This window comes from Henckelia pumila, chromosome 3 (assembly GCF_033568475.1).
Source record: "Henckelia pumila isolate YLH828 chromosome 3, ASM3356847v2, whole genome shotgun sequence".
NCBI lineage: Eukaryota > Viridiplantae > Streptophyta > Magnoliopsida > Lamiales > Gesneriaceae > Henckelia > Henckelia pumila.
Genome location: NC_133122.1, coordinates 93,250,126 through 93,270,721, shown reverse-complemented (window position 1 = coordinate 93,270,721; position 20,596 = coordinate 93,250,126). Strand labels below are relative to the sequence as shown.

The 20,596-nt window shown below is 36.6% G+C and overlaps 1 protein-coding gene across 1 annotated transcript; it reads right to left on the bottom strand.

Moving 5' to 3' along the window:
* Positions 1–5,617: 5,617 nt before the first annotated feature.
* LOC140892743 (protein RGF1 INDUCIBLE TRANSCRIPTION FACTOR 1-like) lies at positions 5,618–7,800 on the bottom strand. The gene is made up of 4 exons (XM_073301714.1): positions 7,661–7,800; positions 7,384–7,563; positions 6,971–7,186; positions 5,618–5,987 (listed from the first exon to the last, which is right to left on the bottom strand). Exons 1-4 carry the CDS (start codon positions 7,661–7,663, stop codon positions 5,763–5,765), a joined length of 624 nt encoding a protein of 207 aa, XP_073157815.1. The 5' UTR covers positions 7,664–7,800; the 3' UTR covers positions 5,618–5,762.
* Positions 7,801–20,596: the final 12,796 nt, after the last annotated feature.

The following is a 20,596-nucleotide window of genomic DNA, read 5'->3' as shown; positions in this document are numbered from 1 at the left end:
TTAATAAATATTGGTGAATTGGAAGTTCAAATTTCAGGAATCCCGGGAAAAGAAACAGATCAACTAATTCTTGGATTAAAATTTCTGGAAGATCATAAACCATGGAAACACCTTGAAAGAGGAATAAAGTTTATGGCAAAAGAAAAAACTTGGAGAATTTAATAAGAATTTTGCGAGATGGAAAACCAAGAGAAATGGATAAGGGATAACCCCTTAATTAGATTCGAAAACTCTGTTAAAAAACTGAGAAAGAAGCACCTCTTAAAGTTAGTAAATCATGAACATGATTTAATAAGAAGCATTGAAGAAGTAGAAAAGAGTAGCCATACTCTACCTACTGAGGCCTTAGAGACACTAAGGCAAAATAGTCTTAAACGGATTACAGAATTACAAAGAAGTTTACTGAAAATGGTAGGACCATTCAGTAATCCCTTCACGTAACATGAAAACAAGACCTTTCTCCATATACATTTCAATTGGGATGTTGTATGAATAATATAAGGCTGAATACTTTGCCGCTTATATTGATTCGTGACCAGGAATTTGTATTGTACAGCAAAGAAAGGAGTTTTCCCTGAAGGATGTGAAGAAGACTTTCCAAAAATTGCTGGACAAGATTTCTCTCGAAGAATTTTAATTTTTTGCAAAGGAATAAAACAAGCAGAGATCCTTATAGGAGGCGCAGGACAGAGACCCTGGTATAAGGTAAAGACACCACCAATATAATTTCATGATACAGGAGCCGATATCCTATTGGGAAATAACTTCTTACAAATGTTTAAGAGGTATACCCAAGATAATGAGTTAAGACGACTTATGTTCACTACAATTTGTGATAATAAAATTATCGTCCCAAGACTCAAGATTGCTTTTTATCGACAAATGCCGATAATTTTCCGCAGCCAGCGTGGTGAAAAATGACAGCTTTTTCACCCAAAAATGAAAAATTCAAGAAGGTTTGGAGAAACCATGTTGAAGATAACAACAGAACAAGAACTCCAAACAGAGAATATGGAGCTTATCAAGGTAACTCTGAATCACAAAGATATAAAGTTAGAAAATAAGGTATCCCTTGAAGATGTCAAAAACAGACTCAAAGAAAGTTATAATGAGCATCCTTTGGCATGGTGGGATAAAAATAAACTCAAAGCCAGTCTTACTCTAAAGGAAGGCAAAAAGTATAAATTCGTTAGATATAAGCCTATCCCGATGAACATAACACATCAAAGGGATATGAGGATGATTATAAAGGAACATTTGGACCTTGGTTTAATCAAAGAAGGAGTTTCACCATATAGCAGCCTAGGTTTTTTTGTCATAAATCATGGTGAAATAAAATGAGAGAAACCCAGGTTAGTTATTAACTCTCAAGGTATTAATAAAATCCTGGAGTTTGATGGGTACTTCATACCCAGTAGAGAACATCTAATTAGCTGTGTACGAAATGCTAGAGTGTTATCAAAATTTGATTGTAAGTCTGGATTTTACCAGATTCGGATGGAATAAGACAGTAAGAAAATCACAACCTTCTCTACACCACAAGGACATTATATCTGGGAAGTTATGCCTATGAGATTGGCTAATGCACCCAAAATATTTTAAAAAAAGATGGATAATCTTTTTAAAGATTATTTCAACTTCATGTTTGTTTATATTGATGATATTCTTATAGCATCAAAAAACATAGATGAACATGTTAAACATTTAGAAATATTCTCTAAAATTTGTAAATAAGAAGGATTGGTTTTATCTGAAAATAAAGCAGTCATAGCGACAAGGAAAATTGAATTTCTTGGTATTGAGATTGATGAATCTGAAATAATTCTACAACCCCATATTGTGAAAAGGTACAGAATTTTCCAGATAAACTCAAAAACATAAAACAACTCCAAAGTTTTCTCGGAGTAGTCAAATTTGCAGGAATGTTCATAAACAACCTAGCAATGCACATGAAGGTGTCCAGTCCTTTATTAAAAAAGGATGCTAGGTTTATATGGACCGATGAACATAATAAAGGGGTAAACCAACTAAAGGAGATATGTAAGAAACTCCCGAAAATGGCTATACCCTTAGATGAAGATGATTTGATGTTATTTACAGATGCCAGCGGTGATTGGTGGGCTGCAGTCCTTACTAAACTCACTTCAGATGGAGAGGTACCATGCAGATACTGTAGCGGCCTTTTTATAGAATCTGATGGTATCAGATGACATATCAACGAAAAGGAATTTGACGCAGTTAAAAAGGATTTTGAGAAATGGTCTTTATTTTTACTTGCTAAAAAATTTACTTTAAAAGTTGATAATACCCAAGTAAAAGCTTTCTTAAAAAATAAAATTGCATCTAAACCAGAGAAAGCTAGATTATTAAAATGACAAGCTTTATGTCAAAATTATATTTTTGATATTATTTTTATTCAATCTCATGAAAATATTCTTGCAGATTTTTTAACAAGAGATGGAAGGCGGTGACGTAGATTCCATCATGAAAATGCAGAGGCATCTCAGGGAACACCTTGGGTTACTTCAAACCGAGTTCAACCACTTATCCATTAATGCTGAAATGGCCGGTAGGTTACAACAAGCTGATCAGATCGAAGTATCTAATCGAATTACAAGATGTATGCAAGCTCAAACTCAATTATGGGCTGCTATTCAAGGGCCAATTGTGAGGGATATAGAGAAACCATTGGTTTTTTATAAACAAGAAATGCTAAAACCATTGGTTTTACAAAAACAAGAAATACAGCCACCGGTTGTGAAACAAGATGTTAAGGATTCCAAAACTCAAGAAACAAGTGCTAATCTATCATCAGTTTTTGATGATCTAGATAAAGCAACAATTGTTGAGGATAACTCATCAAGTCAACCCTCCGCCTCTGGGGAAAAAGAGAAAGAGATCAATCTTAGGCCCAATACAGACACGAGCAAATATAAGATTGATACTAACCCAGCTGTTATTTTTCCATTTCAGGTTTATCAACAAAGGTGGGAGAAATTAAGTAAACGAATTGAAATTAACCCAAACACTTGCATGGTTGATGTTGCAGGGATATATCCAAGGGTTTGGATAAAAAATAATGTCAACCCTAAGGATGTAAAGCTATGGTATGAATTTAGGGCTCTAGCCTCAGTTTATACAACTTCGCCAGACTTCCAGGAGATATCACAGCTACCAAAATGGATTCAAGAAGCAGTCCAAGAAACATGGGCAAATAATGACCATTTTTCTAGAGGAGATGTGCTCGATTTATACTTCTTTAGTGCAGCTCCAGAACCAACAGGAAAAGGATCACACGAGTCCTTTTATTTCATCAAGCTAAGGAGACCTGATATGAATAATCAAAGATTCATCAAGGATCCTATATCTGAAGAAATACCATTGGTGTCCACTTTTGGAGAGAATGAAATCTCAACCAGGAGGGCATGGAGTATCTGGGTCTATCTCACTGAGATGAACAAGGTCAAGTTTTCGTTGAAATTTTATCAAAATTCGGTGAATGGATCATTCCTGTTAAATACAATGACAAAAAACTACGACTTTTGCGGAAGAACTCTTCGAAAAGAAGAGAAACCTTTTGTGGAACAACAAGCTACCGGGGAGTAAAGAGGAAAATTTTGCAATATCGCTCATATCGGGAGATGGTCAGAAAATATCTGCCCAGAATGTCCTAACCAAAAGAAGCCAGAATTTGGAAAAACCTACCCCGAACGGATCAAAGGGATTTTTCCGAGACTAGCAAAAGTGGACAAGGACCACTGAAGACGCGCTTTCACAGGGGCCCACATCAAAAGTAAAAGATGCCCCGACAAAATTAAAGAAGACATGTGAGAATAATAAAGCAAAAAAAAAGTGGCATACATGTGACTCCTCAACGAGTAAAAGATGCCATCAATAATGGCATAAATAATTCAAGACAGCTGCCATCAATAATGACATAAATAATTCAAGACAACTTTAAGATTTCCTGAAGTTTCTCAGTGAAACGAGTGGAACTTCAGCTATAAATACATGCAGTTGAGGAAGCTGAAGACATCGATCATTTCCTTCAGTTTTTTTACAAATAAAATCATTGTAATATTTCTCTTTCTACGTTTGTATTAAGTTTCTGTAATTTCATATATTTCAAGAACAAGGCTACTATGAGTAGCTAAACTAGTTATCTCCTTCTCTTCAAAGAAGGTTGATTTTTGAAATAATATGTTGTCTGAATAAATTTCCGAAGTTTTTCCCTATCATGTTATTTTAATTTAAAAATTAAGCTTTTACTATACGCCTTAAGGTAGGAAACTAAATAAGGTTGTGCTAGCTGCTGCTGAAGGAGTCTGTGTCAGGAACCATCGGTTGCGATCGCGTGGTTCGGTTGTGAGGAGCAACCTGTAAAATCCGTTGAACATAACCCGACAACAGTGTGGTCAAAGAGGTAATTTGCTTTAATTACTTACGAAAGCATGATGGGCTAAAACTTATTATTAATAGATTGGAAAATAAAGGGCATAATAGGTATTATTTAGTTTCAAGGACATGTTCGAGACACTTTTTAATTAATAAGAGATATTTTTAGGATACAAAAAATAAAAGGGATATAATTGGCTCGATTACGAAACTATAAAGATATATTTAAGAATTATCCAGGTTATGGGAGAAGAACTTGTTATAGTATTTATTTTTTGAGAAGTATAATGTTTGATTGCATTTAATAAGTACTATAATGTTACGACTGAATTGATGTAACGCGGGTAGATGATACTTAGAGCGAGTGAGCTATTTTAAAATTATTATAGTCATATATACATATATATATATAGTGTATTTGATTATTTTATAATCCAAAAATTGATTATTCTAGAATTTGACGAAAAATTGATTTAAATAAAATGTTGCGATGATGATCGATTGGTGTGGAAATTGATAGAAACACAATTTTTTTGAAATATATCGAAAATGAAGTAATAATATTTAATTGATTCAAAAAAATATTTCGATATAAGCATATAATATATATTATGTAATAAAATAAATGAAAAGAACTAAAAATTAGGTAGCAAATTATGGAAAGTTGATGGTTCCATCGCAGGCATATTATATTGTGAAACTAATTAAAGGTGTTGTTCTTTATGGGAACGGCCCATGTGAGTTGGTGGGCCCACGAAAACTATTTAAACGGACTTCACAAAGGCTTGGCTTTAATTTATCCACAACTTGTAATATTCATTACAATTTTTAATTATGGCCGAAGACTTGGTTTTATCAACTTTTATGACTCAATATAATTCATTATTATGCTACACTCCAGTCGTTTGAGTTCAAGTTATCCTAGGACTACCATAATCCTAAATATAAATAACTCATGTTTTGTGGTAATTACACTATCAACATTATTATTATACTAATGTAATCGTCGTTATTCTTAAAAATTGATTAATGGACCAACTAAAATGGCCACTAAATGTATTGGTCTGATTATTTCAAAAGCATGTCAGTGTGTCATTTAGCTAGGTAGTGTTTGAGAAAACTTTTTTAAAAACACATAATTTTTTTTTATAACAAACTGATAAGTGTTTGGGATGCTCTCTCAAAAACTAACTTAGTAAATTTGTAATATCGTGACAAATTAAAAACTAGAGTTTCTAGTAAATGTTATTTATACCGATCTCAATATTGAATTGTTATTCACATTTACTTTTTTATTTTTTATATTTTGGGTTTAACCCTATGAATAATGAGTTGTATAACTTACCATTTCTATTTAAAGAAAAAAATTAGGACCTAAAAGGAGCCCTATGAGGAATACCCTTTCTTCTTCTTGCACTAGAAAGAATAGGTGTAGGGGAGATTGGGTATATTTCTTGTTGTGATCCTTCACGCAATTCTTGATCTTCTTCTTCATTCACTCTTCTTGAAATACCTTCTCCTCTTTGGATTGCTACCTTATTCTTTTCATATAATGTAAAGCTTGCATCCCCATTACTCTTTATTCCCACAAGCTTTTTTTTTTTGTTGGAAAAAACAGAAAAAAAAAGATCATTCTTTATTCAAGAAAATGAATAATTGCACAATTTTTTTCAAAGTAAAAATTTAAAAAATAATAACAACCCATATAATGATGAATGAACCCATCTTTTTCTTTTCTTTTTTTTTTTCAAAAATGAAAAATGGAGGACAAAAAAATCATTCTCCAATAAGAAAATAAAGAAATTGAACAAATCTTCATCATAGAGATATAATATAACCCAAGAAAATGATCAATGATGACCGTGGTTCGTGAATCCACAATTTTAATATTTTTACAGATAATTTTTTTATTTTAGATACCCATACACGACATTTGAACTAACTTATTTAATTTTATATATTTTTTAAAAATATAACCCCAAATAATGATGGATACATTACATGCCAAAAGGATGATAATGATGCCCATTAGTTGGTTATGAGAAGGTGACAAGGGCTTTTCGAATATTGTGGCCATTTCTTGATCTGTCATTCTTTTTCAATCCATCATAGGGTGTGACCATTTAACAATTCCATGGTAGGATTCCATATTTTTAAAAGTATTATTATCCTTTTCTTGGATACACCTTACAATATTGATGATGTTGATGGAGATTGTTTATGAAATTACATCATTATAATTTCAAACGACTCTATACATGATTAATTTGAAAATTCTAATGCAATGAGAGATTAAAGTTTAATCTAAAACTATTTAAAATCCATGTACCTAAGGTTCTTCAATTCTTTATCTAATTACTTCAGTAAAAATTAATTAACCCTCAAAATTATACCTAATACATGCCTTTACATATATATATATATATATAATTTAATATTGTTGAATAACTTATGACATGTGTAATCGAATGTGTAAGCCACATTGTATCCAATTATAATTTGATGAAAAAGGAGAAAGAACGTGGAACAAGAAAACACAGGATGAAGAGATAGAGAAAACGAATAGACCACTGACCTTACACCCCAAAGAACAAAATCGAAATGTATCCAAAAGGCTTCTTCCACAAATTTCACATACATGAGACACAGTCTTCCCACCTTTAGGCTGAGGCCTCTCATTCAGAAACAAAACCCTCGCGCTGTTTATCACATATGTCTGCACATCATTTATCTCCAAAACCTTCTGAATCTCCGAAACCCTCACCACGTCGTGATACGAAGATCGTCTTATCTGTTCATATAGATGTATATATATACACACTTATGATTCAAGAAAATGTGTATCTATATTATGTACGTGTAACGTCTGATATGAATATATATTTACTGTGAGTAACGCATTAATTAGTACTTTTTTCGACGTACGGGCATATTTATAAATATTGTTCTTGAAGAGGTTGTAAGTATTGAGAAAGAATTACAAATGACCTGAATAACTTGATGACCTTCGTGTTTGGATGACCTGCAGTAGAAGCAAAACCCGTCGCTCTTGCAATCCAAGCAAAACATGTTGCATTCGCTCCGTGCCGCGTCCCCGTGTGTCCGGCACACGTTGAAGAAGGTCGTGTTTAGCAACCTTTCCAGCCATGGCGGCACCAGCATTGTCTCCTGCAAACATTCAATATGAAACTCGGATTAAAGACAGGGAAATTACAATATTAATTGCATGGTGTAGTGATGAAAAATATACATGGGAATTCAGTACCATTGCGGAATTCGGATTGAATCCCTCCAATGTTGAAGAAATTAATTTGGAGGAGAAGTCTTTGGAGAGAGAGAGAGAAAGAGAAGGAGGGGGAGAGGCCTAACCTAAAGAACCAGCAACATAGAATTCAAGAAAGAGAGGACACCTAAGAGGGTCGGCCACTAAGCTACGCTATTCGCCTAATTGAAGTCAAGCTTCCTTGATACGGCGTCGTATGCACGGCATTGGAAATATCTTTTGTATTATATATATATATATATATATATATATATATTTTTTTTTAATTTGGTAATTTTAATTTGTGGTTTTTGTCATATAAATGAAATTGAAATATTGTATTTGTATTTGGGAGATTTGGGTCAATGTGTCAATGAAGTCCCTGGTCTTATTTAAATATATATATATATATATTTTTTAAAAAATCTCCTTTATGAAATTAGTCATTGTGCAGATTTGTATCATATACTAGTTTCGCGTGAACGTAATTCTACGTGTAGTCGGTATTAAAATAAAATTTTAGAATTGTTACTAACTTTTTATATAAATATAATATTTCATGGGAAAAAAGAAAAAAAATAGAGAGGTTAAAATGTGGGTAAATTGTGATAAAATCACCAAACAGTTTGGGTTTGGGGATAGTCCCCTTGTCAGGCAAAATACCTTTTCATTACCTGAGTCATTTAATTTTTTTTTTTGCAGCTCCCTAAATACGTTATAACTTTAAAATCTATTTTATACATTATATCATAATTTACCATATCTCATCCTGAGTCGTATTCTCTTCCCAATTTCTTTCGACATCCCACCGTCTTGAAACCCATCTTCCCAGCCCCCCTCTCCCCGATTTCCTCGCATCCTCACTGTCACCCTCTTTTTTCTCATATCAGAAAGCCCGCACGATGAAGAATTTTGCTCAACCCAAAAAGGCTAAGAAAAAATCAGGAGTTAGATAAGCAGAAGCGTTTGACAAAAGTTCCTACGGATCGTAAATTGAAAAAAATGTTTGCGGAGCGAAATTTTACTGTGAATTTGAACCCGTTTGAGGAATATTTTGAATTATGCTTTGTTATTTGCGTGTTTTTGAGTCTATTTTCTTATTTTATTTGTTAACCCTTTTATCCCCAAATTCCAGGGATATGTTCTTGTTTATGTCGTAATTTGTTTGTTTTGTTCGTTTCTATTTTATTTTTTCTATTGATGTGATTATTTATTTTTTTGATGAAGTTTAGAAATGAAGTCATAGTGTTCTTTTTTCACCCGGTTATTATCAATTTCTAGGGTTATGTTGATATGATCAGAATTCAGTTTTTGTTAATTGAATGATTATTCAAAATGCTTTTGATACTGAAATTAATATTTCTATTTATGCAAATTCATAAGTGCTGAAAATAGGGATAAAATCCCCAATTGAAATGGTATTACAATTGTTAATGAAAAATAATTATGGTAGTTTTTATTTTTGGTTTACTGAGTTATGTATAAATTTGTAATCTTTTTTTTGTGTTTTATTGTTTTTTCTATTTATTTAGGAACTATTATTGAAGAAAAAATTATTGATGATGTTGGGAGAAAAAAAAGTGTTAAAGAATATTGTAGTCGATGTTCTCATAGTATTTTTAAAGATGTGATGGAAGAACTAAACCAAAACTATGAGAACAACAGAGTATTATGATAAAGGATACTTTTTTTGGTAATTCGATGGACATGCCCTAACTTGCTATCAGCAGCCGTAGAATTGATTTCGTCTTGAATATGTTTGAGGTTAATTCATGCTCTTTGATTGTGGGTAATGATATTAAGATTTTTTTCACTCCAACCGAGTTTTCAGTTATTCTTTGCAAAATTTTGGCCGACCTGTTGATTTGGATCTTAAAATGAAGTCTACATTTCTTTATCGGTAATTTGGAGGACAACTGGGCAAAGCAAAGTGAGCCGAAATCTATGAAAAACTTATTTCTCTTGCATGCAACGACAATGAGTTAGATATTGATGATTTTGTTAGACTTTACATTTTGTTCATATTCACCTGTGTAATATTTTCCACAGGAAATTATTACACCACTAGTTTTATATTCCCTTATCTTGATGATATTACCACATTTTTTGACTATGCTTTGAAGTATGCTTTTTATTTAATTAGTTTGGTTATTTCTAATACATATATATATATATATATATATATATATATATGAGTTATGCTATGCTGCTCACCTCCCGTGCTCACCTCCATACCCACCTATGAGGTGACAATCATCCAATGGATGAGATGAATCATATACAAATGGTTCATCCAATGGATGAGTGCCACCTCATAGGTGGGCATGGTAGTGGGCACGAAAAGTGGGCAGCATAACAAAACTATATATATATATATATAGATATATATATATATATATGTGTGTGTGTTTTTAATATGAAATACTTGTACATTATGATATACAATGTCATCATTTGTGCGGACGACACAGTAATATTAGGAGGAAATTTTTTTTTGTGAATTTATGTTTGGTACACATGTTGATTTCGAAATCATTAATGTTTAGATGCGGATTATGCAAAAAAAAAAGTATGGAAAATGGGTCTGAGATATATTGCATGAACACAACGGTTCAAGTTCGTAGCAATCCAAATCATTTTAAATTAATGTTGTTATGTTGTGAGAAAGTAACAAATATGATATACTGGTTTGTATTGTTTGTTAAAGAGAAGTCTTTTGGCAGTTGAAGAGAAGAGGCAGTAGACGTAAATTGCATATCGATGATGATTATGGTGCTTTTGTTACCAGTTTGACATCTGCAACGAGGGAAAGACTGCAAATGTTGAATGAGGAACTATTTATAAGATATAAATATATAATTTTCCCTTTGAATCAAAGGTGACATTGGTTTCTGCTTGTTTATAGAACTTCTGACCATGTCTTTAGAATTTGGAATTCATTGCGTGACCCAACTGCAAATGGAACTGCCAACGTTTTTGTGATTAACACTATGACCATATTATAATGTATACTTGGTATTGAGAATCAATTTTTTTTTAAAAAAATATAACTTTTGCTGGAATCATTTTTGGCTGGATGCATCGGCTTCCAATCGGGTTTTGTTTTGGACAGTGAGGCATTGATGAGAGAAGTATGTCGTGATCAAGGTAACACACTTGAATGAGGCGTATATACATGCATGTGGCTAGAGTGCTTGGTCCGTGACACAGATGAAATGTGGGAGTATAAAAATATGTGAAAATGAGTGCTTATCGAGCCCGTGTTGCAGCTTCTATATTATCTGATGCGAATGGATTATTGAAAAAGGTCTAAGTTGTATAATTTTTTATTTGGGTTCATTTTTATGGTGGCAAACATATGCCATTTCGAAATTTTCAATCCATGTAATAGACTGAATATCTGATTATTTACATGAACACGGTCGTGTCATGGAAATTGACAAAGATCATATTTTACTTGGTACATCACAAACTTAATACAGTACAATAATAGATGACAATATATTGAGTAGCTCAGGCATATTTGAATCGTGTCTCACTATTTACAAGAAAAATGTTTTTTTCATGGCAATTGAAAACTACCCTATTTAACTTACTATATAATAGACTCGGTACAATACACTATTAAACCGCAAAAGGTACAATAATTTATTATTATTAATACACTATTATCATGTAGTGACCAGCAATATCCAAAGCATATAATGACATGTTGACCAAGTACAAATTCATGTATATCAGGTACATATGAGCGTAATATAGGTACAGATCATGGCGAACCAAGCACATTTCATTACTTTCTGATAGAAAGTAAATAATTGCATTTCACAGGTAGACGTCATAACTTCGAGGTGGAAATGCATGTATATCGGGTACATATGAGCGTAATGTAGGTACGGATCGTGGTAAACCAAACACATTGCATTAGTTTCTAATAGAGGGTAAATAATTTTGTTTCACAAGTAGACTATAGACCTCATAATTTCATGAGATACAAATGCATGTATATCAGGTACATATGAGCGTAATGTAGGTACGGATCGTGGAAAACCAAGCACATTGCATTACTTTCTGATAGAAGGTAAATAATTTCATTTCACAAGTAGATATCATAATTTCACGAGGTACAAAGGCATGTATATCAGGTACGTACAATATGAAATCGGGTACGTATAAGAGTCAATCAAGTATAACATTGAGTACACCGTTGTGAGTAAAAGGTACATATAAAGGTAAGTCAAGCACATGAATGTCTATGATATGTTTGAATGAGTATGAAGCATGTGATTGGTAGTGCTTAGTAGCGTCATTTCCAAATTAACCATAGTCAAATAAAATTCATAAATATGTAGTAGCGAAAGTAGAGATCGTTCCCACGAGAAGGATTGAAATTTATTGTGCTATGAATTAAGAATACGAAAAATAAATAAAATGGGGTTTTTTGTTTTTCAAATTAACTTCTAAAAATTCAGGAAATAAATAAATACTAATTCTAAAATTCAAACTAATTAGTATGCAAGATTAAAATTGAGTTTACTAATAATCAATTAAACAAGCCTTGGTATCGGTCGACTACGCCCTTGAAGTTTATTCACTCGATCATCGATTCTCTAATAATAATAAATTTACATTTGAATATTCATCATTGAAAATTCAATTTCTATCTCACCTTAATTTTATTTAAATAGAAGCAAGTGTTCTAATATTAACCTTTACCAATGAATCAACCAAAATACAAGCGATTAAGGTTTAAACCCAAGGTAGCATTCAAACTAGTGAGATTGATGAATCTAAACAACACAAACACAAGCGGTTGTGTTTAATCTAGTCAAGAGATATTCCTATGAGTTAATAAATTCACAAGCAGAAATTATCAATCGCAGTTGCTTCACAAATTAGAGGGATCAAAAAATTATGGATTCAATATCTAATTTATCTTTAGATTGTATGAGAAAATTACTAGGTGATCAAGCCAATAATTAAACACACAAGCATGATAATTAAATTCAAACAACTCTTGATATTCAAACCATGAATCAAACAATAAAAGTATCAAAATCTCACGAGAAAAATAAAACTTCAAGGATTCATCTTCCAACCAAGAATTAAAACTTAGCCACGCAGGGTCATTGAATCTCTAGAAAAATTGATGAAAGAAAAATAAATCTAAGAAGAAGAGGAGAGAACTTAGCCGCCAAGCGTGTAAGCTCGTTTTCTGCCTTCCAAAAACTCCTACAATTCGTGTGATAGATGTTATTTGTAGTCTAGAGTCCTTCCCAACCTTCTTTCCTCTTTTAAAAATTTTTTTCCTTATCGCAGGCGCGCTCGAGCGCAAGAAGTGGACGCTCGAGCGCGCCTCTTCTCTGTCCCGAGGATATTTCTACGCATAGGTGCGCTCGAGCGCAAGATTCCACCGCTCTAGCATGCTACTTTCCTATCTTGTTTCTTCTTTTTCTCGCACAGGCGCACTCGAGCGCACACTAATTCTGTCCAGCATCAAATTTTCTTCCCTTTCTGCGCTCTAGCGGAAAAATTGCATGCTCGAGCGCAAAACTTTCTGTTTTTCATCTTTTTCTACTCATTTTCTTCCATCTTTTGCTCAACTTCTTCTCTTTTCCTACATCAAATTGCAAAAAATTATTAGTAACTATAAAACCAATTTTAATCACTCCAAATTCTCCTAATCAAATTAATTAACTCAAATAAATATAGAAAAATATCACCACATCAGTGATCAATTTCTTTGTAATTTTGAGTATTGTTTTGTTTAAGGATGTTGAACATGAGTATGAAACATGTGGTCAACTGCATTGTAACTTGTACAAGAATGTCTATGATATGCTTGAATGATATGATTTCATGTACTGACCACCAATATCCAAAGCATGAAATGACATGTTGACATATGTTTTACATAATTAAATCTATGATTAGGTAGTCAGACAAGGTAGACTAATTTAAATTCCAAAGTAATGGATCATATTTGTAACTAAACAATTAACCAAGTACAAATGCATGTATATAGGGTACATATGAGCGTAATGTAAGTACAAATCATGGCAAACCAAGCACATTTCATTACTTTCTGATAGAAGGTAAATAATTTTATTTCACAAGTAGACATCATAATTTCACGAGGTACAAATACATGTATATTGGGTACATATGAGCGTAATATAGGTACGGATCGTGGCAAACCAAGCACATTTCATTACTTTCTGATAGAAGGTAAATAATTTCATTTCATAAGTAGACATCATAATTTCACGAGGTACCAAGGCATGTATATCAGGTACGTACAATATGCAATCGGGTACGTATAAGAGTCAATCGAGTACATCATCGAGTACACCGTTGTGAGAAAAAGGTACATATAAAGGTAAGTCAAGCACATGAATGTCTATGATATGTTTGAATGAGTATGAAGCATGTGATCAAATTCTTTGTAATTTTGAGTATTGTTTTGTTTAAGGATGTTGAACATGAGTATGAAACATGTGGTCAACTTCATTGTAACTGTACAAGAATGTCTATGATATGCTTGAATGATATGATTAATTTCATGTACCGACCACCAATATCCAAAGCATGTGTAATGACATGTTGACATATGTTTTACATACTTAAATCTCTGATTAGGTAGTCAGACAAGGTAGACTAATTTCAATTCCAAAGTAATGGATTATATTTGTAACCAAACAATTAACCAAGTACAAATGCATATATCAGGTAGACGAGTACATATGAGCATAATGTAGGTACAGATCGTGAAAAACTAAGCACAATTCATTACTTTCCAGTAGAAGGTAAATAATTTCATTTCACAAATAGACATAATAATTTCACGAGTTACAAACTATATATAAGTCACGTACGTATGAGCGTTTGTTAAGTACCGATTGTGGTAAATCAAGCACATATGTACCTTCCATCAAAAAATACTGAAATGTGCTTGGTTTACCATGATCTGTACCTATATTACACTCATATGTACTTGATATACATGAATTATGTAGTGACCCTTACCTGGATCACCTACTAAACAGAACTTAGGCATGCAATTAACTTAATTAAATGGATATCAGAATAAAACTGCGAAAACCATAAACAATATACAATCCCAAGGCAAGAAATCTGTAAATACCCAAAAATTATACAACCATATCGAACAGCTGTATTAATCCAAAAACAACAGAAATAAAACCTAGGCGAAGCTCTAGCTGACCAACAACTGCCTAGCCCCTCTTGGATCCACCGCCTCATCCAATCGCAAACCTTCCCCATGGAATAGGATGTCCAGAAACACAGAGTACGAGACGTGAGCATAAAACGCTCAGTACGAGAGTATGAGTATACATGCATGCAAAGTGAACTCCATATAAACTCGAGGTCAAGGATCACATAACAGAGACAGACCGGGCCCTGGTATGTAGCACGCTATGCCTTCGCTTCAGGAGGTGGCTCCCATACCATAATACCAGTGGATATGCCGAACCCAAATTGATGGAAGTCCAACCACTAACAGGATAGGGAAAAACCCTACTAACAGATATCTTGAAGGAGATAGCTCAGTATGCAAATGAATGCAGCATAAATCAATGACATATAAACCATGCAGTCACATAATACATGCATACTCAGTCAGGATATCTCGAACAGTAATTTCGTACCTCAAATACTAGGCAAGTGCTATCAGCCCTAGGTCCACGTCTATAATCCGCGCTACACTGCCAAATGATACTACTATCATTATAGCGCTCTAAAAGCCTTAACTAAGCTAAAGCATACTCCTAAATATTTTTAGGAAGCAAAAGCTATACATTCGTCCGTCGTTAGCCCTTTGCTGTCGAGTGCCTCAAAACTAGGCCATAGCTCCGCTACGATGCCTGGATTGCTATTCCACTTCCGGATTCCCAATGGGACACCTATAATTCCCTAGATCTAAGTTAGAAGGCTAAGGAATCGAGAGAGAAGAGGTGATTGGTGCAATTAAAAAATGAGCTCGGCACCCCCTATTTATAGACGGAGTTCGGATCGTCCGAACTGGACTTCGGGTCGTCCGAACATGTTTGGGTCATCCGAATTGGGCTTCGGGTCGTCCGAACCCGATATTACGTCATTGCTTATGTCGGCATGATGACGTCATCCATGACAACTGTCGGCAGCACGTTCGGAGCGTCCGAACCACTCTTCGGATCGTTCGAACCCTGACTTCGGACCGTCCGAACCTTGACTTCGGAGCCTCCGAACTTGATGACCCTCAAACCATTTTCAAATTTTCTGAATCCAATTCCGAACTCCGTTAACCCATTAAGAGTTCCCTTAATCAAGTTTACTCTTAACTAGTAGGATTAATGAATTGATTAACACTTAATCACTGATTTCGGGTACGGGCTACTACATTCTCCCCCACTTAAGATGTTTCGTCCTCGAAAACAGATCTTAAGTACTGAATGTAAAACAAAAATCAGAAACATTTTTTATTCAAATCAAACGTTTACAGAGATTGCAACTGAATATAACTTAAAGAATGAAATCAAAACAACTCAGGATGGTCTTCACGCATCCTGTCTTCAAGCTCCCAAGTAGCTTCCTCAGTGCCTCGGCACTGCCACTGAACTAAAACCAAAGGAATGATTTTGTTCCGCAAAACCTTATCCTTATAATCCAGGATACAAATAGGTTTTTCAACATAGGTCAAATCCTTGCTCACCTGAACCTCAGATTGCTGCAGAATATGAGACTCATCCGCCACATATCGTCGCAACAGAGATACGTGGAACACGTCGTGAATACTGGAAAGATGCGGTGGCAAATCTAGTCGATAAGCCAAATCGCCAATGCTCTCCAAGATCTCAAACGGAACAATAAATCTGGGAGACAACTTGCCCTTAAGGCCAAATATGAGATTTTGCAAAAAGGTGACACTCTCAGAAACACTTTCTCCCCGACACCGAACTGCAAAGGCCTATGCTTAGTGTTAACATAGCTGGCCTGAAGATCCTGTGCAGTCTTAATCCATTTCTTGATCTGATCAACAATGTCTATTGCCTGCTGGATAAACTCCGGTCCTTCAGCCTGTCTCTCCCCCACTTATTCCCAGAAGAGTGGAGTACGGCAACGTCACACGTACAACACCTCAAAAGGTGCCATCCCCAATACTATTATGATAGCTGTTGTTGTACGCGAACAAGATCAATGGCAGATGATCCTGCCAGGCTGTACCAAAGTCCATAACTCATGCTCGAAGCATATCCTCCAAGGTACGGATAGTGAGCTCTGATTGACCATCGGTCTCCGGATGATAGGCGGTACTCAAACTAAGAGTAGTGCCCATCGCACGCTGAACACTCCCCCAGAATCTAGAAGTGAACCTGGGGTCTCGATCGCTGACAATGCTCACAGGCACTCCATGAAGTCGAACGATCTCCTGAATGTACAACCGAGCCATACGATCCACATTGTACTCCCGGCTATAGGCAATAAAATGCTCTGACTTGGTGAGTCGGTCCACCACAACCCAGATAGCATCACAGTTCCTCGGGAATACCGGCAAATGGGTCACAAAGTCCATTGTGATAAACTCCCATTTTCATTCCGGAATAGGCAGACTGTGAAGCAATCCTCAAGGTCGTCGGTGCTCTGCCTTGACCTGTTGACACACCAAACATCTCGAAACAAACTGATAAGCACTGCGTTTCATTCCTTTCCACCAGAAACGAGTACGTAGATCCTTGTACATCTTGTTGCTCCCAGGATGAATACTCAACTTAGTGCGATGTGCCTGAGACAAAATCTCCTCTCGCAACCCTTCATCCTGCGGAATCAAAAGCCTACCAGACAAACATAGAAAGACATCTGACTAATAATGAAATCTAGACGAGCTACCCTCGTTAGCTAGACGAGATAAACGCTGGGTCTTCGAATCCAACATCTGAGCATCTCGGATCCGCGAATACAAAGCTGGCTCAGATAATATCGCAAACATCTGGATACTCTGCATACCTTTCTTATGCTTGAAGGTATATCATGAAGTACAACAGTCACTGATCGCACTAGACATCGAACAAGTCTGAAGTGCGGATAGTCGCACCTTGCGATTCAATGCATCAGCAGTGAGATCAGCAGCTCCCGGATGGTACTTAATCTCGCAATCATAGTCCTTAAGCAAGTCCATCCAACGTCTTTGCCTCATGTTCAACTCCGCCTGAGTTGACAAATACTTGAGAATCTTATGGTCAGTGAAGATCTCAAATTTCTCGCCATACAGATAATGACGCCAGATCTTCAAAGAGAACACAATGGCTGCTAACTCCAAATCATGGACTGGGTAGTTGTCCTCGTGAAGCTTCAGCTGTCTAGAAGCGTATGCGATCACATGCCCATTCTGAGTCAGGACACAACCTAACCCCTGAAGAGAAGCATCCGTGTATACCACATACCCTCCAGATCCTGACGGTAATGCCAACACCGGCGCAGAAGTCAACCGCCGTCGAAGCTCAAAGAAGTTCTCCTCACACTCGGAGGACCACTCAAAATCCACACTCTTGCGGGTAAGCTGCGTCAAAGGTCGAGCTAACTGAGAGAAGTTCAGAATGAAGCGACGATAGTATCCTGCTAGACCCAGAAAACTACGGATCTCAGCAATCGTCGTCGGACGCAACCAATTAAGCACCGCCTCAATCTTGCTTGGATCAACAGAAATCCCCTCCCTGGATATGATATGGCCAAGAAAGACCACTCGATCCATCCAGAACTCACACTTGCTCAGCTTGGCGTACAACTGCTCATCTCGAAGAGTCTGCAGTACCAACCGCAAGTGAGAAACATGCTCTTTCATATTACGCGAATACACCAAGATGTCGTCAATGAAGACCACGAAAAACTTGTCCAAATACTCCCTGAAGACACGGTTCATCAGGTCCATGAATATAGCCGGCGCATTAGTTAAACCAAATGGCATCACTAGAAACTCGTAATGCCCATAGTGAGTACGGAATGCAGTCTTGGCTACGTCCTGATCACGGACTCTCAACTGATGATACCCAGATCTCAAGTCAATCTTGGAGTAAACTGAAGTGCCCTGCAGCTGGTCAAACAAGTCATCAATATGAGGCAAAGGATACTTGTTCTTCACAGTGACTCGATTCAGCTGCCGATAGTCAATGCACAACCGCATAGACCCATCCTTCTTCTTTACAAAAAGAATAGGAGCTTCCCAAGGAGATACACTAGGACGAATGTATCCCTTGTCCAACAGATCCTGTAGCTGATTCTTCAACTCACGCATTTCTGACGGAGCCAGATGATACGGTGCTCGAGAAATAGGCGAAGTACCCGGCATCAACTCTATGCCAAACTCGACTTCCCTAACAAGAGGAAAACCTGGAATCTCATCAGGAAATACATCTGGAAATTCATCCACGACCGGAATACTCTCTATCCCAACGCTCTCAGTGGATAAATCAACTGCATAGATAAGGTAGCCTTCCCCGCCAGACTCTAAAGCTTGAAAGGCTCTCAAATCTGATACCAAAGGCATCGGGGGTCGCGCTCCCTCACCATAGAAAAACCAGCTATCACCCTCAACTGGATAAAAGCGTACTAATCTCTGATAGCAGTCCACTGAAGCTCGATAAGTAGTCAACATATCTATTCCCAGAATGCAATCAAAGTCTTCCATCGCCAGGACCATGAGATTTGCTAACAGAATGTTCCCTTCAAACTCTAAAGGGCAACCCATCACTAGATGCTTAGCCAAAGCAGATTGGCCCGTCGGAGTAGAAACAGACATCACTACGTCTAGTGCAATGCATGGTAACTTATGCCTCTTAACAAAACGTGCAAAAATAAAGGAATGAGATGCACCAGTGTCAATAAGTACAAGAGCAGGTATACCATAAAGCAGAAATGTACCTGCGATGACTTTCTCATTCTCCTCCACTGCCTCATCATGTCTCAGGGAAAAAACCTGGCCAGAAGCTCGTGGCCTCAAATGAGAACTCCCACCAGGCTGTCCCTGCGATCTCTGCTGAACAGTGACCTGAGAACCAGATCCTGAACCAGAACCAGAACCAGAACCGCCTCCCCCAGATAGTGGACAATCCCTCCGGATATGACCAGTCTCTCCACAATGGAAACAAGCTCCAGAAGCTCTACGGCACTTGTCGGATGGATGGTTCTTCCCACAGTGATCACACTTGTCCTTCTTACTGAAACGGACAACACCAACAGAGCTAGAGGAAGAAGAAGTAGATCAAGACTTCTTGAAAGATTGGACACGGGGACCCAAAGAACTAGCAGGTCTCGACTGAGAGAAAGACCTGTTCCGCCAAATGCTGTCCTCTTCCTGGTGACAATGGCTCACAAAAACCTCGTAGGACATGTCATCGCCGACCGCCACATGCTTGTGGATCTCAGGGTTAAGGCCCTGAAGGAATAGATTATACTTCATCCCAGAGCTATCAGCAATCTCGGGGTAATAGGATAGCAGATCAAAGAACTTCTGCTGATACTCATCAATAGACATGGCTCCCTGTCACAGACTCAGTAGCTCACCTGCCTTCGACTGACGGAGTGCAGAAGGAAAATACAGCTTCTAAAAAGCTGTGCGAAACTCGGCCCAGGTGGCCACTCCTCTCGCCGCAACAAAAGGTGCAGAAGTAAACCTCCACCACCTACGCACACGTCCATCCAGAAGATAACCCAGGGTCTCCATCTTTTGCTCCTTGGTGCAGTGGAAAGTCTGAAAAGTTGTCTCCATGCGGACTAACCAGTTCTCCGCATCCTTCGGAGACTCACCTCCAACTAAGGGCTTAGGACCCATAGCTAAGAATCGATGCACAGTGAAACGCTCGTCGTCATGATGACGATGACGCCGTTCTCGACGACGCTCTCGGTCGGCATCGCCCCAACGACCGTCTCTAATTCCGTGGCTAC

What these genes read in the sequence shown, in the direction of transcription:
- LOC140892743 (XM_073301714.1), bottom strand. An exon ending in AAGGTCATCAAGTTATTCAG is followed by an intron (nt 7,187 to 7,383) that starts GTCATTTGTAAT and finishes CTATATGAACAG; the next exon opens with ATAAGACGATCTTCGTATCA. An exon ending in TTTGTTCTTTGGGGTGTAAG is followed by an intron (nt 5,988 to 6,970) that starts GTCAGTGGTCTA and finishes AAAAAAAAAAAG; the next exon opens with CTTGTGGGAATAAAGAGTAA.